This window comes from Hemiscyllium ocellatum, chromosome 43 (genome assembly GCF_020745735.1).
Source record: "Hemiscyllium ocellatum isolate sHemOce1 chromosome 43, sHemOce1.pat.X.cur, whole genome shotgun sequence".
NCBI lineage: Eukaryota > Metazoa > Chordata > Chondrichthyes > Orectolobiformes > Hemiscylliidae > Hemiscyllium > Hemiscyllium ocellatum.
In genome coordinates, this window is record NC_083443.1 from 25,248,857 (window position 1) to 25,272,996 (window position 24,140).

A 24,140-nucleotide genomic window follows, 5' to 3' on the forward strand; every position below is an offset into this window, starting at 1 on the left:
CTCTCTCCCCCCTCTCTCTCCCCTCTCCCCTCTCTCTCTCTCTCTCCCCTCTCTCTCTCTCCCCTCTCTCGCTCTCTCTCTCTCTCTACCCCCCCTCTCTCTCTCTCCCCTCTCTCTCCTCCCTCTCTCTCTCTCTCTCTCTCTCCCCCCCCCCTCTCTCTCCCCTCCCCCCCCCCCCCCCTCTCTCTCTCTCTCTCCCTCTCTCTGCCTGAGCTTTCTGTGACCATTCTCAGTAAGAAGTTTAGAAGATGCGAGGGAAGCAGTTTTTGTATTGTGCAGCCCGGACCTGGAATGTGCTGCCTGAGTGTGGAGGAGGCAGACTCAATCCTGACCTTCAAAAGGGAATTGGATAATTAATCATCGGGTAAATGCTGTGCTACTGGAGAGAATGGGGTGCTTGAGGCTGACGGTGCTGTTGTGGAAAACCAGCATGGAGAAGATTTGCAAATGGCTGCCTTCTGTGATCCCTCCTTATCAAACTTTAATGTTTCTGTGAAATGTCTGGAGCTGTTTAATCACATTTATAAATGCAACTTGCACTGCACAGTCACAAGACACAGGTAATAGGGTTGGCATCTGTCACCATCCCTTCCCCAGGATTGCTATGTTTTAGTGAGCGGTGGAACCAGCCCCCATTAGGGAACTTGATCTGAGATCTTACTGCCCCCTCCCCCCATTGTGCCTGCTCTGAGAAGGGTGAAGAACAAAGCAAATGTTCCCTAAAAGGGTCAAGGGTGCAGTTTAACTCGGTTACAATCAACTTGATGGTGCAAAGGGAGGTGATGGCCTATTATAGCTGGACTATTAATCCAGCAAACATCAGGAAATGTTCCGGGGATCCGGGTTTGAATCCTGCCAGGGCAGATAGTGAAAATTAAATTCAATGAAATAACTGGAATTAAGGGTCTAATGATGACTATGTAACCGTAGACAAGTGTTGGGGGGGGAACCCACCTAGTTCACTCATGCCCTTCAAGAATAGAAACTGACATCCTCACCTGATCTGGCCTACATGTGACTCCAGACCCACAGTCATGTAGTTAACACTTAATTGCCCTCTGGGCACTTAGGGATAATTAATAAATGCTAGTCGTAGAATCCTTGTAGTGTAGATGTAGGCCATTTCAGTCCGTTGAGTCCACATCAATCCTCCCAAGAGCATCCCACCTAGGTCCAACTCCCAACCCTATCCCTGTTAACCCTGCACTTCCCAGGGGTAACCCAGACATGTGGACATGTTTATGGGCATTTGAGAATGACTCCTCAAGCAGAATTGCAGAATGGCAACAAATGTGTTTTCAAAGGACTGACAGTAAATTTAATAGATTGTTCCATCGAAATGTTCAATGTTTGCGTTCAGTTAGTGAAGTTAGTTGTCCGTTGGGGAAGTAGCTGCTGGGATTCCTTCCTTGCCTACTGAGTGTTTGTTTGTAGCAATGACAGGTGTCTTTAAATTGCTGATTTCCGTCTGGACGTATCTATTGTGTGAGTCTTGCTTAAAATGCAGTACAGCCCTGTGTGTCGAATTAAAAGAAATTGACCAAAAATATCAAACGTTTGGAGAAAATTGCTTTCTTTGGAAATGGATATATACTTCACGTTTTTTTTAAAATGCAGGAGAAAAAGTAGAAAGAATGGTTCTAATCAGACAGCTGTCTCAATGACCTGATACAGGTGTGATGGGCCAAATGGCCTCATTCAGAGCATCTGCAAACAGAAAGGGTTCTCATTTATCTTCATAGAATCCCTACAGTGTAGGAGCAGGCCACTCGGCTCAATGAGTCCACACTGACCCGCTGAAGGATATCTCGCACTACCCTATCCCTGTAACGCTGCATTTCCCACGGTCGATCCACCTAACCTTGCACATCTTTGGACTGTGGGAGGAAACCGGAGGAAACCCACGCAGACACGGGGAGAATGTGCAAACTCCACACAGAGAGTCCGCCTGAGGCTGGAATCGAACCTGGTTCCCTGCAGCAGGGCTAACCACTGAGCCACCATTCACATATATAGGATCTTTCACAATATCAATAAATCTAAGAGTTTTACAGAGGAACGGGGGAGGGGGGGGTAGACCATTCAGCCCATCAAGCCTGTCCTAACCGTTCAATGTGACCATGGCTGATCAAACCCTTCAGTACCTTGCATCAGTCCCATCCCCCATAATCCTGCCTGCCCCTGGTAAACAGAAATCGATTAGTTTCTGCCTTCTCCATGTACAAAGACTGAACTTGCATAGCGCCTGGGGCAGGGAGTTCCATACTTTCACAGTCTTCGATTTTTTAAAACATTCTCCTCCTCTTGGACCACAGTGATGTCCTCCTCATGTTCAAACAGTGCCCCCTGGTTAACGGTGCCCCCTGGTTAACGGTGCTCCCTGGTTAACGGTGCTCCCTGGTTAATGGTGCTCCCTGGTTACAGACTACTCACAAACCAGGGAATAGACCTGCATCTGTCCTCTCTGTCCCTATCCCCCCTCCCCCCGCCCCGTCCTCTCTGTCTCTACCCCCCACCCCGTCCTCTACCCCCCCACCCCGTCCTCTCGATCTCTACCCCCTCGTTGTGTTGATGTAAATGAGATCACCTTTCATTCTTTGAAGTACAGACACAGTTTGTCCAGAGTCTCATTGTAAGACAGTCTCCCCCCACCCTGGGAACAAGCCTGATGAGCGCCCCCCCCACCCTGGGAACAAGCCTGATGAGCACCCCACCCTGGGAACAAGCCTGATGAGCCTTCATTGTGTCCAGTCCTTGCCAGTCCATACTGTCCTTCCTGAGATGAGACAATGCGTCCGAGGCAGTCCCACCAAACTCCTACAAAAGATCAAGCTGCTTCCAGGCATCACACTGTTAACGGAAGGAATGTGACAGACAACTTGCACACAGCAAGATCCCACTAATAGTAAATTTGGCAATTAGCGGATAATTGGTTTGAGTTGACAGGTAAATATTACCCAGGACTCCGAGGTGAACAGAGTTGCAAAATGTGGTGCTGGAAAAACACAGCAGGCCAGGCAGCATCCGAGGAGCAGGAGAATCGACGTTTTGGACATGTGCCCTTCAACTCCGGTCCCCAGCATCTGCAGTCCTCACTTTCTCCGAGGTGAGCGCCCCTGCTCTGCTTGGACGTAGAGCAACAGGATCTTTTCCATCTCCCTGAGAGAGAGAGCAGGCAGGGACTGTTTATTCAGAGGAGGGTGCCTCAGCCAATCCAGCGTTTCCCAAATACTGTGCAAGTGACTCAGCTTAAATTTCTGGGCTCAATCCTCTGAGGCCGGGCTGGAGTGAGCCAGAGGTGAGATTGTTGCTCAAGTTAGTGACACAAGAGGTGCAGGAAACTATAGCTGGCTTTGGTGTCTCAATATTTACCTTGTGACTTATGATTTTCTTTTCCATTTTCTAATTTTTTGTTTTGCACGTTTTAATTTACCGTTGAAATGAGTACCCGCAGGACAGCATGTATGCCTGTGCTCCTCTGTAATTAAAAACAGCGGGGATGGATGTGTGCGAAGTCTGTTTGCCTGCCTGCTCAAGGCCTTGTCTCAGTGGGAAAGAAGTGTCAGCGTGCAATGAGATATAAACCTAATTTTCTTGGAAAGTTTAATTTCTGTGTAATGGTAGCCCACCCATACTGGTCCAGATGGTGTTGACATAATGATAATCCAAACTTTAGTTTCTGCTTTTAATTTTGAGTTGTGCTGTGTAGCAGTCACTGGAACATGTGGCATGTTAGTAACCTTTAAATATTAAATCTGAGCTCCGGCCCTTCCATAGATGAAGATGGGGGGAGAAAGCAGGAGAGAGATCTGATTGCTAGGCCCCTGTAGTGCTGTCCATCTTTGTGACTGCCTTAGATGGACACTGACAGAGTCTCCAGGCTGTGGGTAGGCTTGAGGCCTAGTGAGCTGAGGGACAAGTATTACAGGAATCTGATCTAGCTGCAATGAGAGCATCATGTCACGGTCTAGATTCCATTAGCCCTGCGCACATCACTCAAGCAACGATCTCTGATGCAGCTGCTTCCACCATGCAAGTGTCGGTGTGCAGTCCTGCTCCTGCTCACCACCACCTCCGTGCAGCCGTACAACCTGCAACATTGCAGCTGTCACAATCATTTCAAACCAGAGTTTAACATCTAGCAGTATCATGTCTCTCACGCGCTCTCTCTCTCTCTCTCCACCCTCCCCCCTCTCTCTCTCTCTCTTCTCCCCCCCAACACGCGCGCACACACTCGATCACACATACACACTCTCATACACATTGTCTCACTCACACATTCACTCTTAGTTTCTCTCACACAGACTGACACTTGCTCGCACGCACACATAGACACAGACGACACACACACACTTAGTTTCTCTCACTCTCACTCATTCTTATACTCACATATTCAGACACGCGCACCTCTCTGTCACACACACACATGCAGTCACTCTCTCTCTCTCTCTCACACACACGCACACAGACAGACACGTATACACTCTCACTCACTTTTTTTCACAAACCTCTCTCTCATACTCTTATCATACACACATTCAGACAATCTCTCTCTGTCTCTCTCACTTGCTCTGCCATGATACTTTCACACTGGTGCATACACACATGCATCACCATGAGTTTGATTGCTGGTTTACTGTGGATTTTGATTGAAAGAATTTATTTGCCCCAATATACAATGAAATAATCATAGAATCCTACCATTTGGTCCAACAAGTACCATACAGACCCTCTGAAGAGTAGCCCACCCAGACTATTCCCCCCATGCTATTACACTATATTTCCTCCTAACTGATGCACCTAACCTGAACACTATGGGCAATTTACCTTTGGACTGTGGGAGGAAACCAGAGCACCCGGAGGAAACCCACACAGACCACAGGGGGAATGTGTAAACTCCACATAGACAGTGTGGAACCCGGGTCCCTGACTCTGTGAAGCAGCAGTGCTAACCTTGTCCATAGAACCCTCAAAGTTGCCACTCAATTTGTTAAGATTGGGTACTGGTGTGCAGGGAATGATGCTGTGTTGCATCCCTGGATGACCCACCTGTACCCAGTGTCAGGTTGGGTGGTATGCTGGTGTTAAGATGGTGTGTGCTGTGCTGGCTTTCATTGACAGAGGGAATTAAGTTTAAAAGTTGCAAGGTTATACTGCAGCTCTATAGAGCCCTGGTTAGACCACACTTGGAATATTGTGTTCCATTCTGGTGGCCTCATTATAGGAAAGTTGTGGAAGCTTTAGCGAGGGTGCAGAAGGGATTTACCAGGATGCTGCCTGGACTGGAAGGGGCATGTCTTGTGAAGAAAGGTTGAGGAAGATAGGGCTTTTCTCATTTGAGTGAAGAGGGATGAGAGGTGACTTGATATAGAGGTGTACAGGATGATAGAGTGGATTGACAGAGACTTTTTACCAGGGCGGGAATGGTGGGGGGAGCGGTGGCATAACTTTAAGGTGATTGGAGGGAGGTTTAGTGGAGATATCAGACGAAGAGAGTGGTGGGTGTGTGAAATGTACTGCCAGTAGTGGTAGCAGAGTAAGATACATTAGGGGTGTTTAAGTGACTCTTTGATAGGCATATGGATGATAGTAAAATGAAGGGTACATAGGTTAACTCGATCTAAAGTAGGATAAAAGGTCAGCACAACACTCAGGGCCGAAGGGACTACACTGTTCTATGTTCTATGAATGGGTAATGGATACTGGCCCAGCCGGTGATACCCAAGTCCTACCAAAATGAAATCCAGTGCATCATGTAGCCATGGTCAGCATTGCTAAGATGACACACTCTCTCAAGGATATTTCTGAGTGAGGCAGGCAGAAACCATGCAGACCATATTCACAGCCTGTAATTAATCTGTTTAGATTTTTAATTGAGCAATCTTTCATTTGGTCACATGCAGTTAATTCAGAGATTGCAGTTTGTTCTGCAGATTCCGCAGGATTCAGTGAGATTATGTTGTTGACTTTGTGATTTGTCAGGGCGTTTAAGGTCGTTGAATTTAATATCAATTGAGTAAGTGGCGATAAAATAGTGATCCCTTTGTCACAGTTTCTCTGGGTACTGGGGTGCAGGGAATGATGCTGTGTTGCATCCCTGTACCCAGTGCCAGGTTGGGTGATATGCTGGTCAATGATTCTCTTTGAGATGCCAGTTCTCTTCTCATTTGTCCTCATCCTGAAGGATGCTGCAGTGATCCAGTTCCTTTGAATATTCACCTTTCACCATGCTCCTTCTGTGTGCATCCAATACCCCTGTTTCCTGAAGAAAGGCTTATGCCCAAAATGTCGACTCTCCTGCTCCTCGGATGCTGCCTGACCTGCTGCGCTTTTCCAGCAACACGCGTTTTGACTTTGATCTGCAGTCCTCACTTTCTCCCAGGGAATAGAGTTGTGGTTGGTGATGGGGCCTTTTTGACAATTAAATTCTACACTTTCTCTCACTGGAATTCTACAGGAATAATGGTCATTGGGGTGAGGCACCAGACAGTGATACAGGAACCCTCAGTGTGTATGGGTGTTTCAGAGCAAGGAGAGACTTGTTTCTACATGCTACCCTGCACGATCTCAGGATATCTGAAAACGCTTATTGTCAAAAAGTTACTTTGGAAGTAACGTGATTATTTTGACATCGGATTTATGCGGAAGTAGAGATGAGCGATGGCTGGAGAAGGTGCAGGCCCAATGAATTGCTTCGTAATTCTGTGATTGCTATTAAGTATGCAGTCAGAACAACCACTTTGTACACATCAAGATCCCACAAAGGGCAAGGAGATGATTGGTCAGTTGGTAGAGGGAGGAATGCTGGTCAAATTCCCAGCAAAGTTGTGAATTATCGATTACAAGCCATGAAAGAGAATTAGCATCTGAAACAGGCAGATAGCTGTTGTATAAGGATGTAACGGTCTCAAAGAGTTAATATTGAGGAGTACCATTTTGCCTGTTATGACAATGAGATATAGGTATGTGAACAGAGCTCATTATAATCTTGGATGTTGGGTCCCACTCCTCCAAGTCTTTCTGTAATAAATCTCTGTAATAATGTCTACCGTATCAACATAATGTGTAACTGGATGTTAACCTGCAATAAACTACAGCTTGCTCAACACTTCAGCATCTTCTAGTTAGACCAAGAATTGGTTCTATCACTGGACCAAGCAAACCTACCACATGTTGAGTTAGTTCCTTCTGCAGCGTCACAGAGCTGCTACAATGCAAAAGAAGACATGCAGTTCAGGTGGTGAATTTTAGAGCAATTTTGGCTTGATTCCATACTTTTACCTTTTCCTCAAATCTTACATGTTTCATTTTTTCAAAAAAAAATCATCCAATGTCATCCTGAATACCTCAATGTCTTCCTGAAGTTCAGTGCTGGTCTCCTCAAGGTTTGTAAATATCTCACCCTCGTTGTCCATGGTGTCTTAAAGACAAAGCAGTACCTTTTGCTACACTGGAGTACCACTGTAACCTTTACGGCCTTACCTCCTTTCAGGCTCCAATTTCACAGCTTCCTTTTTAATTCCTCAGTGGGAAACCTAACTAAACCAGGTTTGAAAAATGTCGAATGCCATGATTGGGTTCCCAGGTGATGAGTAATGGAGACAAGACCGAGGGATCATGCTGCAAACCACCTTCAGGTTGGGTATGCAATTTGCAAAACACCTGAGGTCTCTTCCTGTAAACCACTGAGAACATGTGAAAGCTGCAATCGCCATTGTTTCTTCAGAACTTGGACATTTATACAGCTAAATATCTTAGATAACATCAGAAGGAAAGGACTTGAAGCTCTTTGCAATCACCTGAATTGAGATTGAGCTGGAAAGCAGAGATTGGGAGAGTTGACCGAAAGGATGGTCATGGCAGTGAATCTTTAGATGGTATTATTTTATTTATTTATTTTTGTGAGATGTGAGCATTGCTGGTTGCCCATCCCTAGTTGCACCTTGAGAAGGTGGTATTGAGCTACCTTCATTACACTGCTGCAGTTCACCTGCTGTGGGTTAACCCACAATGCCGTGAGGGAAGGAATTCCAGGAATTTGATCCAGTGACAATGAAGGAACGCTGATATATTTCTAAATCAGGATGGTGAGTGACTTTGAGGGGAACTTGCAAGAGGTGCTGTTCTCCTATATCTACCCTGGTCCTTCTAGGTGGAAGTGGTTGTGGGTTTGGAAGGTGCAGTTTGAGGATCTTTGGTGAATTTCTGCACTGAATCGTGTAGATTCATACTACCCGCTGCTGCTAGTGAGTGTGGTGAGTCTGGAGGGAGTGGATGGTGTGCCACTCAAGTGGGCTGCTTTGTCCCCGGATGGTGTCAAGCTTCTTGAGCATTGATGAGGCTGCAGTCATCCAGACAAGTGGGGAGTATTCTACCATCCTCCCCACATGAGAAGAGGCAAAGACGAAAGAGTCCCAAGAATTGGTATTAAGGAACCTGAGAGGCTCAGCTATAAGTCTGGGGAAATGGGCAGGCTGGTGCAGCCATGTCACAATTAAAGTGACAACTCAGCAAATTGGGTTCTCGTGGAAGTTGGAAGATAAAAGTCACAGCTCATCCCCTTGAACCTGTGCCACCACTCAGTTTGAACATGGCTGACCCGTACCTCACTGGTTACACTCCTTTTATTCCACATGCAGAGCCTACAGCTCAATGGGGAATGCAAGAAAGCAGTGCCCCTCAATCTTGTTATTGCATTCTTGAAGGCACAGCTGAAAACGTGTTGCTGGAAAAGCGTAGCAGGTCAGGCAGCATCCAAGGAACAGGAGATTCGACGTTTCGGGCATAAGCCCTTCTTCAGGAATCCTGAAGAATGCTGCCTGACCTGCTGCGCTTTTCCAGCAGCACGTTTTCAGCTCTGATCTCCAGCATCTGCAGACCTCACTTTCTCCTCCTTGAATGCACAGTCTCACTTCCACCCTGGCACACTTGCAGCCACACTGGAATCATGAGTTTGAAAAAAAAATACACAGTCAGACAAGCTTCAGTTTACCTGGGTTAGCATCTCAATAGCATGCATGCATTTTGACAAAATGTGTAATCATCTATGTGCATCCTGTAAATACTTCCACCAGGGAGTCTAAAACAGAACTGACGGCATATATACGATATGCTTTTGCCCACAAACATTTATTATTGTTCTGTCACGAGTGTATGGAACTGGGAGGTGGGCTGTGTGTATTAGGGAGGTTTCAAGAAAGCTTGTTAAAATATCACGCACTTTGAATGGGACTGTAGACAGCGCTGAGCTTTATCCTTTTGATCACAGAGGTCTCCAATGGCTACAAACATGGGACTTGCACAGTCTGTCAGTCTCTGAGTCTCTCGTTGTCTGCATTGCATTTTCTTGGGCAAAAGTGGATTTGTTGAGATGGGATTCAGTCAGTCGCCTCTTTCTGGAAAGACGACACGGACGGTTTGGAGTCTTTTGAATAATTATGTTTTTGAAAGCAATTCGTTTCTGTCATCGCCTGCACCAACATTTCCAATCTACTAATTGCCTCAAATGTAAACACTGAGCTGTGGGTGAATTTGTATGCACACAGCACAAAGTCCCAAGCTATTGCATGTTATGCGCTGGTGACTGGAGTTGATAGCTATCGGAAACAGGCAGGATTCTAGAGCTGAAGGAAAGATCAGATCAGCCATCATCTTCCTGAATGTCAGGGCAGACTGGAGGGGCCGAGTGGCCCACTGTTGGTCCTATTTCTTATGTTCTTCTGACATTCACTCCCAATACACATGAGGGCATCTCCAAGTGCTTGAGAAAAAGGCAGTAAAATGGGCAGGAATGTTTAGGGGATTGAATGGAGGCTCGCAGATAATGAAGATGTACGAAACGTTTTTGAAAACAGGAAATTTGGACTGTGACAGAGAAAGGGTCAGAGGACTGAAAGGGAAACTGATATCCTGCATCACCGTTATACTTTATTTAAGTGATTAACGCTGTAAATGATAATGTCACTTTACCATCAATAAAACATACAGGCAGGGAGCCTTCTCTCACTCCCTCCACTGACTACTCAGATATTGCAATAAGATATTAAACTTTGGGTATTTCAGGTATATCTTCCGGCCGATTCATTAAGGTGACAGTTGAAACAAAGTTGCTGAGTGTTCAAGCTAAGCAAGTTCTAGACTGTTAGGCTGAGCAGCTGTTTAGAGACAAACTTCTGATTCCTCTCTCGACTGGGATCTATCTTTGCCTCCTTACTTTTTAAGTTGTTTTAGCTCGGGCTAGCCGTTTTAATTATGATTTTGAATTCCCTGAGCCAGGTTTGCCTCTCAAGTGCTGTGGGGTTACCTGCTTTGCTGTTTGGAATTACATTCTGACTTTTACACTGCCCTGTAGCCATGGGTCAGGTTTAACGGTTTGTAAATTTAATATGAGAGCAATTGGTGGGAAAATGTCATAGCATTTTTACAGCCACTGTGAAAACGATTTGAAACGTGCAGGGATAATGCAGCAGTCAATGGCTGTGCTGTCTTTTTTATGTTTGTTGTTCTAGTTCTGTATTTTACATTGTGGGAACGTATTTCTCTTGACATTACTTGAGCAGCAAGCAAATTGATTTCACTCAGTCTTGTATCTTTTGAGTGCTGTCCCAGCCCACAGCCCGTGCCTGAGCGTAATCTTCACCCACAGACCAATCAGGATCGGGTGCTCTCGAAACAGCATTCCTCTGCCCTTTCCCCCTTTTAAATGCTGTTCATAAGTCTGCTTCCACCAATTGGCCGCTGGTCACCAATCCCATCAGCCCAACGCTGGTGTGTGCAAAATGAAACAAAATAAAGCTGTGAAACAAAAACAGAAGTTGCTGAAAAAGCTCAGCAGGTCTGGCAGCATCTGTGCAGAGAAATCAAAAGTTAATGTTTTGGGTCCGATGACCTTCCTCAGAAGTAAACTGGTTGGTGACGTTCTATTGTAGTAAAGGAACTAGCTGTAAGCTCTTCCTATTAATCCATTCACCAATAAATGTGCTTCTCATCTTTTAGATTAGATTAGATTACTTACAGTGTGGAAACAGGCCCTTCGGCCCAACAAGTCCACACCGACCCGCCGAAGCACAATCCACCCATACATTTACCCCTTACCTAACACTATGGACAATTTAGCATGGCCAGTTCACCTGACCCGCACATCTTTGGACTGTGGGAGGAAACCGGAGCACCCGGAGGAAACCCACGCAGACACGGGGAGAAAGTGCAAACTCCACACAGACAGTCGCCTGAGGCGGGAATTGAACCCGGGTCTCAGGCGCTGTGAGGCAGCAGTGCTAACCATTGTGCCACCGTGCCGCCCACTAAACCTGAAGCAACGATTTCAACATCTCCTCACTTTAATCTAGTTTTGTAGGGGTCGGGTATAGTCAATCGTCCATACCTTCATTCCAAAACGTCACAGCTGACCAGCTTAATGTGGCTCCTCAGTATTGGCCTCTGATCTCCCTGCCTTTCACTTACCCATTGGCTCTGACCGTACACTGTGATCCCTGACCCATGTGGTTATGCTTTATGTGCAACTCTGCACTGTCAATGTCAGCTGTAGGAATTTGACAATAGTCACAGTGACACTTCAGCCTGCAGGTGCGTACCTTCCAACATGGGTAACTGGTTAATTAGCAGGAGCTGGACTAGCATAGACCGTTTGGGCCGAATGGCCTGTTCCTATGCTAGTCATTTGTTGTAATTAACAGCTACAGAGTTTGGGAAACCAGAGTGGGACAGGAGATTAGACGTCAGGTTTACTTTCCTGTGATCTAAGTTATAGATGAGCTCGGTCAGTTGTGATGAAAGTTATGGAGTTGCAATTCATTTTCCTGAGCTTTATCAAAGAATACATTTTGACTCAATCTATTTTGACATGTATGACACACCAGGGCAGGTGGGATGTGAACCTGGGCCTCCTGTTTCAGAAGGAGGGACACTACCTCTGCACCGCAAATCCCTAGTTCTTGTGGGCATAAGCCTACCTCGTGACACTGTTAGTAATTCACAGTCAGATGGTAAAACACTCAGGCTGGTTTGTATGGACAATAAAACATCAGGTTGTGTGGAGGCTGGGATTCAGGGAGTGCAGCCGTGGGAGAGGAAGTCTTGCTCTACACCTCGCTAGTTAGCTAGCATACTAGCTCTACACCTCCGCTCTACACCTCGCTAACTAACTAGCATACTAGCTCTATACCTCCGCTCTATATCTTGCTAACTAACTAGCATAGTACCTATACACCTCCGCTCTACACCTCGCTAGTTAGCTAGCATACTAGCTCTACACCTCCGCTCTACACCTCGCTAACTAGCTAGCATACTAGCTCTACACCTCCGCTCTACACCTCGCTAACTAGCTAGCATACCAGCTCTACACCTCCGCTCTACACCTCACTAGTTAGCTAGCATACTAGCTCTACACCTCCGCTCTACACCTCACTAACTAGTAGCATACTAGCTCTACACCTCGCTAGCTAGGAGCGCACTCGCTTTCCACCTTGCTCTACACCTCGTTTGATGGTTGGGAACTGAGTGCTTGTGAGTGTCAACACTGGCCCATCACCACCACCATTTTGTGAACGGTCTCAGTGCCAGGTGGACAGCTGGCACTGCTGGGAATCTCTGCGTTCCTGACCCACAGCCCCTTACACTCTCAGTCCCTGCAATCTCGAGTCACCCAAAAAGACGAATAACTCCGTGCCATCTGTGATCTGTTTGAGGGGGTGCCTCGTGCCCTCGAACCCCTGATCAATTATTCCGTTTTCTGTTTATCTTGCAGAGTGGAAAAGTTTAATGGCTTTCAGGTAGAGGCTGGCAAGAGACAATAAAGATGAACACAGTAACCTCCATGGACAGACACATTCAGCAAACGAACGATCGGCTGCAGTGTATAAAACAGGTAAGGCGACAAAATCTTTGACCATGTTTCTGTGCTCTCAGCTGACTCCAATTTATTCCCCACAAGCAGCTTATTGAAGGTGGAGGGTAATCTCTGAGGATCAGGTTGATACTGAATACAGATCCTTCCTGGATCTGCGTGGCCACGTAGCAGTTTGATCAGAATCCCTTTTTTTTCATGACATTGGCATCCTCAAAACGACTTCTATTATAATCCAAAGCTTTGTAAACAAGCAACAAAATGGCGCAACTTATTTCTCATTTTCAAATAAATGCTCCGAATAGTTCAGTAAGTGACCCAGTTCGATAGAGTCAGAGTTTTACAGCAATGGTAACAAACTTTTCAATACAACTTGTTTGTGCCATCCTATATAAATCTCATCCCATTTGCCAGCACCTGGCCCATATCCCTCCAAACCCTTCCTATTCACATACCCATCCAGATGCCTTTTAAATCCTGTAATTGTCCCAGCCTCCACCACTTCCTCCGGCAGCTCATTCCATACATGCACCACCCGCTGTGTGAAAAAGTTGTCCTTTAGGTCTCTTTTATATCTTTCCCCTGTTGCCCTGAATTTATGCTCTCTGGATTTGGACTCCCACTACCCTGGGGATAAGGCCTTGACTATTTACCCTATCCATGCCCCTCATGATTTTGTAAACCTCTGTAAGATCACCCCTCTGACGCTCCCAGGGAAAACAGCCCCAGCCTATTCAGCCTCTCCCTCTAGCTCAAACCCTCCAAACCTGGCAACATCCTTGTAAATCTTTTCTGACCCCTTTCAAGTTTGACAACATCTTTCCGATAGAATTGGCTAACCAATATCCCGTACAGCTGCAACATGATCTCCCAACTCCTGTACCCAATGCACTAACCAATAAAGGAAAGCATATCAAATGCCTTCTGTCTACCTGTGACTCTGCTTTCAACATACAATGAATCTGCACTCCAGGGTCTTTTTATTCAGCAACACTCTCCCGGACCTCACTATTCAGTATAAAAGCCCTGACCTGCTTTGCCTTTCCAAAAGCCAGCACCTTGTATTTATCTGAATTAATGCCCTTTCAGGTTTGCACTGCTAAGACCGGTGCACTAAACCTGAACTGTAATGCTTTCTTTTGGTGGCTTTTTTGATATTGAGATAACAAACCCAGCCTGATCTCACAGTGCGCACAGCTCAATGGAAGGAAATTCGATCCCACTCTGTTGGCTGCACTTAAAAGTATGAAAGCACTTATGCAGATGATAAAGATCCCAAGTTTGATCCCTGATCTGTGTTGAATTTGTGTCCATCTGCCAGATTACAAAGGGCAGCGGGTCAGCCAGGGTTCCTGCTCCTGCGCCCTAGCTGGCAACTTGCGTTGAACCGTTCTGGAGAACAACATTCGGTGAGGAATGACTGGGCCCAGATGTCTCGCCTTCCCTGCTCACTGTTCCTGTCCCTGTAGATCTGAGGACAGCCTCCTTTGTGGAATTAACCCCCAGCTGGAACCCTCCGTCAGGGGGAGGTCTGCCTAGTTAGGTTTCCATTGGCTCGATGTCACTCTAAAGGCCGCGCTGGGTGAAATGGGCTCCCTCCCACACCGCTCCCATGAATGTCTGGGAAATGAAAGAAAACAAACAAACTGTCAGAAAGCCTATTTCTTTCAAGAATGAGAACAGATACAATTCCCAATTTGTTTTTAATATTGCTGACAAAAATAAGGAAAGCTTTGAAAGTTGTCTCAAGATGATGCATAAAATCCACAAATATTCAATTTAAACCGGTCTTTAAATAGGAATGGAACATTCTGCCCCTGGGCAGTGTAATAGAGACAGGAGCTGAGAGGATCTCAGTTTCTTTATCACGTTCTGGAGCAGTCTGTTCAGAGACAGAATGGCCTAAGATTATAGTAAAATCTTACACTGCAGACGCTTGTGTTAAAGTTGGATTCTGATATCAGGATAAAAGCTGATCAGGACATTTGTACAGACAGCCTTGAATTTCCTTAAATACCCAAGAGTAAGGGCTGATCAGACTTGAGATATTTGCAATGATGAAAGGATGTGTGCTGAAAATGTGTTGCTGGAAAAGCACAGCAGGTCAGGTAGCATCCAAGGAACAGGAAATTCGACGTTTTGGGCATAAGCCCTTCATCAGGAATGGAAGGGCTTAGGCCCGAAATGTCGATTTTCCTGTTCCTTGGATGCTGCCTGACCTGCTGCGCTTTTCCAGCAACACATTTTCAGCTCTGATCTCCAGCATCTGCAGACCTCACTTTCTCCCGGAAGGATGTGTGGTCAAGAAGGTACATTCTCAGATGGGAGAGCTCCAAGCAAAAGGGCGCATCCTGAAAATCAGACCTGGGCTGACGAGAGAAGCGTCAGATGGTATTTCTTCAAACAAAGAGATGTCGGGGTCCAAAGTACTGTCTGTTGAGGTAAATTGAAAATTTCGAAAGCGACATTTATAGAATCTTGTGGAACTGAAGTGGGTGAATGGAGCTAAGATTTAAGGTAGCTGTGATCTGATTGAATTGGGTCAGGACGGTGAGACTGAACAGTCTCTTCCTGCCCCAATGTCCCAAAGGTGCCAAAAAATCTGAAGATTTTTGAATATACTTGGAGAATGCAATTTGTACAGATAGTGGAATGCATGATTAACAGTACACTCTTTACAAGTCAATTACAGGACAAATACAGACAATAAAAAGGCCAAAAGGTAATCCTACAGTAATGGTGTCTCAGATTTGTTCAACAAAGGGGGCAGTTTATTCCAATGGAGTCTCACTTTTAAACTTGAAACACACCGGAACTCCGCAAAACCAAAGCAGCACCGTGACAGCCTATTAAAGTTCACTCCGTAATTGTTCGTGACTGTATTTTAGATCAACATGTATCAGTGCATCACCTAACTGTAAAAGCCTGAGTTTTTAAACAATCAAAATTAAAACTCACATGAATTGTATCTTATCATTTGAGATTCTTTAGAAAGAATTGTTATTCATAGAGTCATAGAGATGTACAACATGGAAACGGACCCTTCATTCCAACTTGTTCATGCCGACCAGATATCCTAAACTGGTCTAGTCCCATCTGTCAGCACTTGGCCCATATGCCTCTCACCCTTCCTATTCATATAACCATCCAGATGCCTTTTAAATGTTGTAATTGTACCAGCCGCCACCACTTCCTCTGGCAGCTCATTCCATACACGCACCACCATCTGTGAAAAGATTGCCCCCTAGGTCTTTTTTATATCTTTCCCCTCTCACCCTAAACTTGTACCCTCTAGTTCTGGACTTCCCTGCCCAAGGGAAAAGGCTTTGTCTATTTACCCTATCCATGCCCCTCATGATTTTATAAACTTCTATAAGATCACCCCTCAGCCTCCGACGCTCCAGGGAAAACAGCCCCAGCCTGTTCAGCCTCTCCCTATAGCTCAAACTCTCCAACCCTGGCCACATCCTTGTAAGTCTTTTCTGAACACTTTCAAGTTTCACAACATCCTTCCGATAAGGAGACCAGAATTGCACTCAAATATTCCAAAATTGGCCTAACCAATGTCCTGTACAGCTGCAACATGACCTCCCAATTTCTGTAGTCAATACTTTAACCAATAAAGGAAAGCATACCAAACACCACCTTCGTTATCCTATCTACCTGCAATTCCACTTTCAGGGAGCTATGAACTTGCACTCCAAGGTCTCTTTGTTCAGCAACACTCCTGAGGACCTTACCATTAAGTGTATAAGTCCTGCTAAGATTTGCTTTCGCAAAATGCAACACCTTGCATTTATCTAAATTAAACTCCATCTGCCACTTCTCAGCCCATTGGACCATCTGGTCCAGATCCTGTTGTAATCTGAGGTAACCCTCTTCGCTGTCCACTACACCACCAATTTTGGTGTCGTCTGCAAACTTACTAACTGTACCTCCTATGTTCACAGCTAAACCATTTATATAAATGACAAAAAGTAGAGGACCCAGCACCGATCCTTGTGGTGCTCCACTGGTCACAGGCCTCCAGTCTGAAAAACAACCCTCCACTACCACCCCTCTGTCTTCTACCTTCGAGCCAGTTCTGTATCCAAATGGGTAGTTCTCCCTGTATTCCATGAGATTTAACCTTGTTAACCAGTCTCCCATGGGAACCTTTTTGAACGCCTTACTGAAGTCCATATAGATCACATCTACTGCTCTGCCCTCATCAATCCTTTATTTCTTTAAAAAAACTCAATCAAGTTTGTGAGACATTACTTACCCCACACGAAGCCATGCTGACTATCCCTGGTCAGTCATGGATGTGGGCACTCCTGGTTAGATCAGAATTTACTGTCCAAAACGAATTTGCCACTCGAATGAAGTAGCTCTCCAGGGGCATCTCAGAAGCCTGTTAAGAGCCAACCACATTGCTGAGAGTCTGGAGTCACATCTAGGCCCAGACCAGATAAGGATGGCAGAACTTCCTTTTTCCGAAAGGATATTTTTGAATGGATGGGTTTTACAGCAAGTTTCAGAGGTTGCACAGTTCCGTGCGAACACATTGCAGGTTATGTTCATGGTAAGAATCGAACAAAGACTTGTCTTAATGTATATTACAACTTGCAATAGCTCAGGGCCTCTCCACCTTTGAGTGTTTTCATTGTAAACACAGAGGGTGCAGTACGTTCAATCTTCAATCAGTTCTGATTTGACAAACATTCGCGTTTACTACAGTAACAGTGACACCTGGGAACTTTAACAGAGATTTCGGTTGGAGGGTGCACTGTGTTAATTTCATGGGACTTTTAGATTAGATTAGATTAGATTAGATTAGATTACTTACAGTGTGGAAACAAGCCCTTCGGCCCAACAAGTCCACACCGACCCGCCGAAGCGCAACCCACCCATACCCCTACATTTGCCCCTTACCTAACACTACGGGCAATTTAGCATGGCCAATTCACCTGACTCGCGACTTTGTAAAAAGGTTATTTTATAAACTTTTATAGGTTTTAGCAAATCTCTCCATCTTCCAGAGTGACACAAAGCTCAGTGAATCTGCTCTTCTCCCCTCCCAATTCTTCCGCACACATTGCCATCTGCTTTTCTCTCTCTCTTTCCCTCCCTTCCTCTCTCTCTCTCTCTCTCACTCTTGCAAATAGAATCTTGGGGGTCTCCAGCACAGAGAGAGGCTGTCTCATGTGGAGTTTGTGCTGCCTTCGAGTGGTTTCTTACTGTACAAACTCACTTCACAACGGGCTATTCGCAAAAGGAAGGAATGTTGGAATATTGACGCCGTTCTTTGACTGTCTTGTGGGTGTGTGAGGCCAGGAGAACCGAAAGCCTCCTGTGGTCCAGCTATGTCCCCCAGAAAGAATTTGTCTTGCTCCTAGATATTTTCTGACTTCTGCCAGAAATGGCTGCGGAACGATATCCCTGCTGGCACTGGTGCCCATGTGTAACGGTGGCTGGACCCAGTTCCTGCTGGTGGGGTTCCTTACAGGTGTTAACCGTGCTCAGTCCCCCATACGCTGTCCGTCTTTTGCAGCTTCTCAAGGTGTCCTCCCCCCCCCCCCCCCCCCCCCCCCCCCCCCCCCCCCCCCCCCCAAACCTGTGAAGATCTCCTGAGGTGCTGCACTGATTTATCATGGCTGATTAATTAATGGATTGATGTGCTTACGGCTTTGGCACTTTCCCATCCCATGCTCTGTCGGTATTGCACAGATTTTCCCGCTCTGCAACCCAAGGCCTAAGTGGGTCTTGATGTTCTTCACCCCCTGCACACTATAGATACTGGACTTGGAGTTTTTCCTCTCAGCTCCTGGGATCGGACTGTCCTATTGCTGGGCTTCGCTTTGAGCACTCTGTGCTGCTCATCTCCAGTCCCTTAGGTCTGGTCTCCACTGCTACCACATGGCAAGCTCAGGCCTATACCCCTCGTGAGTAAACGTCAACAGGCTCTTGCTAAACACTGTTGTATCCAAGGGCTATTCAGAGAGGACATCTCCTGGACCTCAACAGGCTCCTGATCCACATCATGTGCATGGGAAGTCAAGTCTCACAACCTTGATTGAGTTTTTTGACAAAGTAATAAAGAGGATTGATGAGGGCAGAGCAGTAGGTGTGATCTATTTGGAGCTCAGTAAGGTGTTCAACAAGGTTCCCCATGGGATACTGGTTAGCAACATTAGATCTCATGGAAGACAGGAGAACTAGCCATTTGAATAGAGAACTAGCTCAAAGATAGATGACAGAGGGTGGTGGTGGAGAGTTGTTTCTCAGACTGAAGGCCTGTGACCAGTGGAGTGCCACAAGGATCGGTGCTGGGTCCACTACTTTTCGTCATTTATGTAAATGATTTGGATGTGAGCAGAACAGGTACAGTTAGTATATTTGCAGGTGACACCAAAATTGGAGGTGTAGTGGACGGCGAAGAGGGTTACCTCAGATTACAACAGGATCGTGATCAGATGGTCCAATGGGCTGAGAGCTGGTAGGTGGAGTTTAATTCAGATAAGTGTGAGGTGCTGCATTTTGGGAAAGTAAATTTTGGCAGGACTTATACATTTAATGGTGAGGTCCTGGGGAGTGTTGCTGAACAAAGAGACCCTGGAGTGCAGGTTCATAGCTCCTTGAAAGTGGAGTTGCAGGTAGATAGGATAGTGAAGAAGGCATTTGGTATGCTTTCCTTCATTGGTCAGTGTATTGAGTTTAGGTGTTGGGAGGTCATGTTGCGGCTGTACAGGACATTGATTAGGCCACCTTTGGAATATTGCGTGCAATTCTGGTCTCTTTCCTATCGGAAAGATGTTTTGAAATTTGACAGGGTTCAGAAAAGGATGTTGCCAGGGTTGGAGGATTTGAGCTATAGGGACAGTTTGAGTAGGCTGGTGCTGTTTTCCCTGGAGTGTCGGAGGCTGAGGGGTGACCTTATAGAGGTTCATAAAATCATGAGGGGCATGATAGGATAAATAGATGAAATCTTTTCCCTGGGGTCGGGGAGTCCAGAACTAGAGGGCGTAGGTTTAGGGTGAGAGGGGAAAGATATAAAAGAGACCTATGGGGACAATGTTTTCACGCAGAGGGTGGTACGTGTATGGAATGAGCTGCCAGAGGAAGTGGTGGAGGCTGCAACAATTACAACATTTGAAAGATATCTGGATGGGTATATGAATAAGAAGCGTTTGGAGGGATATGGGCCGGGTGCTGGCAGGTGGGACTAGATTGGGTTAGCATGTCTGGTCAGCATGGACGAGTTGGACCGAAGGGTCTGTTTGTGTGCTGTACATCTCTGTTATAGCTCAGTGTTCACATGCTCAATAGCTCCTCTTAAAATAAAGGTAAGATCAACCCTTTTCACCTTGTTAAGGGTAATTAGGGGATGGGCAACAGATGCTGACCTAGCCAGTGCCCTCCTCCGCACAGGAACGGATGTTTTCCAAAATAAATTGGAATGAGGAAATATACTGGATAATCCTTCCTGACTTCTGACAATATTGGAACTGCCAAGAGTCAGGAGACTAAATTGGAGCACATTCTTTCTCCATATGTGTGCCTTATCGTTTATTGGTGTTGTTAACCAATTTAGCTGCTCTGAACTTTGCCTTGTCTTGTGCATTCCAAGCACAATTAATAAGTGTTGAAACAGAGACGGCCGTGCATATTAATATCCGTATGTATTGTCTTTCATTAGGAACACCCAACTGCCAAGCAAGCTCTGTTTACCCATTTATTCCCATTAACCAACCCATGTAGGATGAATGGGGCATGACCTTGATCTTCTGATTAAGTGTTTTTTTGAACAGGCCACCTCATTATCGCGAGCGTCCTTGCTATCTAGACATTTGCATGTCGTTCTTTTATTTTTTGTTGTTGTGTGTGACTCGTGTGGGCAGGATTGCTTCTTTTATATTTCCTTGTTTGCCTTGCTGCTCTGTAGAAATGAGCTGTGCTACAGAAGCTGCTGGAGAGGGAGGAGGCAGCTGACATTAATTTGAGCTGGCTCCCTCGAGGGGGGACATCGCTCCTGCAAAGTCTGCTGCCCCCACCCCCACCCCCACCCCTCCGTGTTGAAATGCAGCAAGCCGAGAGACAGAGGAATAAGGGAGAATCCAACTGCATTGTTCGGGGTGGATTGGGAGCTCCGGAACAAACCTGACCGCCTGAAATAATTTGTGATTTCCTCTCGGAGAGTGCTCTATCCAAACCTTAGGTGTGCTCTCTGCACACACACATACACACACACACCCTGGCCCCATGTGTCTTGTTAGCAGCGAGGATATTACTGAGACAGGTCAACTAAGCAGGCAGTGTTGATGTTGATGGGACCACACTGATGTGCCAGCAATGATTCAGATATTCTGAGCTCCGCTTTCATTTTCTGCTTTTATAAGCTAAGCGTGTTACAGCAATTCGAGCATACCAACTAAATTGACCTTATTTAATTTTGAGATTGGGAATTCAAGGTTCCCTTGCCATTCTCGAGTCGGCAAGGTTTGTTTGTGTTCATTTCCCCACACTGTGCTGGTTCACTTGCTGTTGCGAATGATTGTTTAGTGGCAAACAGACTCGGATTGATTGCTCGTGTGCAGTGAGGATAGAATTCGAGTGTGCAGCCTCTTCATTAGAGGACGATGACAGCGTCTCGCACTACAGCAATCTCTCCGGCGTCTCTCATGTGAGGAGTTGTACGCGCCACAGCCACGGCCATCTTCAGAACGGCACCCTGTCCCTCTGCACAAGTTCACGGTCAATGTGCTGCCTTTGAAGAAACATTGAGTATACAGTCGCCCCCTCATGAAAGGAGTCATTGAGAATATTATCTCATTTTCTCCATTATACTTCAGTGCCCAGTGAGACCTATTATTGCCCAGACAGAACAGCTGCCAGTTAAACAGGAGATCCTGTACACATCAGCTTGGAGATCCACGTCTTTCAGGCAAGACTTGACATTTACAACAGCACCAACGCAGCTGATCTAATAGTAGGAAGTGCTTCACATCAATGCTAATATACATTCATTATCAATGGTTTCTTTCTCACCTTGTTCTTTCTGATGCATGGCATGAATATTTGTTTTTCTGACTATTATTTGTTCCAGTCTTGTTGATTTTTAGCAGATCTTTAGCAATCGACCAACAGCCCTACATCATAAAATTTCACATTTTTAAGCGAAAGCAACATTCACTGCATATGAGAATTAAAGATAGAAGCAAGCATTATTACCATAATAGTGATATATACTGTGATCTCCCTTCCCCTACCATCTCCAATGGTTATATATTCGAAGAACTTTAAAGGTTCGTTCACTTCTTTAAGGATAAATACACTGCTGTCTCACAGCACCAGGGACCTGGGTTCGATTCCAGCCTCAGGCGACTGTCTGTGTGGAGTTTGCACATTCTCCCAGAGTCTGCATTGGTTTCCTCCAGGTGCTCTGGTTTCCTTCCACAGTCCAAAGATGGCCAGGCTAAATGTCCAGGGATTTGTAGTCTAGGGTGGAATAGCCTTGGGTTGCAGGGATACGGTAGGGGATGTGTCTGGGGGGGTTGGTGTGTACTGAATGGCCAAATAACCTGCTTCTATGCTGTAGGGAGTCTACCATGATATATCTATGTATGACACAGCCCTTTGTAATTCACTTTAATTAAAATCAGTGTTCCGCCTGTTCTCTACAGCAATAGTTTTATTTGGATCCTTCCATTTGTTTTCCAGCCTTACTGCGCTGAATATTTTCTGCTCCAAAGCTCAGTCCTCCAGCTGCAAATGAGGCAAATTTTATGCTTTTTCTCTTAGTAAAATAAATTTGAGCCCCACCCCAATTGAATGCACTGGATAGTAAAATTAATTTCTCTAATCGGGCGGCACGGTGGCACAGTGGTTAGCACTGCTGCCTCACAGTGCCAGAGACCCGGGTTCAATTCCCGTCTCAGGCGACTGACTGTGTGGACTTTGCACATTCTCCCCGTGTCTGTGTGGGTTTTCTCCGGATGCTCCGGTTTCCTCCCACAGTCCAAAGATGTGCGGGTCAGGTGAATTGGCCATGCTAAATTGCCCGTAGTGTTAGGTAATGGGGTAAATGTAGGGGTATGGGTGGGTTACGCTTCGGCGGGTCGGTGTGGACTTGTTGGGCCGAAGGGCCTGTTTCCACACTGTAAGTAATCTAATCTAATCTAACTATCATCTACATTAGGAGGTGCAGTCTACATCAAAAACCAAATTGTCTGACACCTCAAAGCACTTAACAATTAATAAAGTACTCTTGAAGGAGTGGCCACCTTGTAAGGTCAGAGATGCTGCTGTCAGGTTGCGCGCAGTAAGTTCCCCCAAACAGGAATGTGGTAATGATCAGCTGATCTGTTCTTGTGATGTCACATAAAAGATATATATTGGCTAGTACACCAGGAAGCTCCTCTTCAAACCAGTGACTTGGGATAGTTCACATCCATCAGGTGTGAGGAAGGTCCATATTTTTAACATCACATCAGAAAGGTTCCCCTCCTGTTGCCCTCTCTGATTTTGGGGATCGAGTCCTGGATGGGGACTTGAACCCTGAATCTTGCCACGCTGAGGCACGAACGTTACCACCGGAGCTATAACAGAACCTTGTGCAGACCCTTGATGTCTCAGGTTTGTGTGCTCTGAATCCAAAAGATTTAAATTTATTTTTTTTTAAGTTTCAACATTTAATCTGCAAGACAGCCATGGAATCAAAACTGAGGGAACTACAGATGCTGTAAAACGGAGGTTGTTGGAAAACCTAGCAGGTTGGCAGCATTTGTAGAGAGAAATCAGAGTTAATGTTTTGGAATGAGTGACCCTTCCTGTTTTCCCTTTGTTTTTTTGTATGGAATTCATATTGGTTAGCTGGAGGTTAGCAAAATTGACCGGGAAAGAATCTGGATTTTGTTTTCGATGTGCTCTGCTTACTGAGTCCCCTGTTACAGAGAATGATTCCTGTCTCTGGAGGGGTATCTCCTATGTTACTAGTTCTCATGTCCTTATAAGTTCTAAGCAGCAATGAAAGATTGTAAATATAGTCAGGATTAGATTCAGTCAGAAAGCTGTAACCCCAGCCATTCAGGTCACAGACCTCAGTGTCAGGGAGATGAAAGTAAGGGCTTGGGTGTTTGTCAAAGATTGCTGCAGGTTACGTGAGATAATCTTCAGAGAATGAGCAAGAGGTCAAGATTAAGGAGCAGGGTAGTGCATCAAAACGGACAGTTGTTTTAAGAGAGATAGTTATCTGGGTCACACGCTGAGAAATAAAAGGTTGAAGCCAATAAAGGGA

At 45.7% G+C, this 24,140-nt stretch overlaps 1 protein-coding gene across 12 annotated transcripts in view; it reads left to right on the top strand.

Moving 5' to 3' along the window:
- Window positions 1–24,140, top strand: part of zmiz1a (zinc finger, MIZ-type containing 1a) — a 438,789-nt gene that overhangs the window by 217,249 nt on the left and 197,400 nt on the right. For all 12 annotated transcript variants that reach the window (XM_060854361.1, XM_060854374.1, XM_060854365.1 and 9 more), the window contains exon 3: window positions 12,767–12,886. In XM_060854361.1, the coding sequence (XP_060710344.1) occupies window positions 12,818–12,886 (69 nt within the window). In that variant the 5' untranslated portion in view covers window positions 12,767–12,817. The remainder of the gene's footprint in view (window positions 1–12,766; window positions 12,887–24,140) is intronic.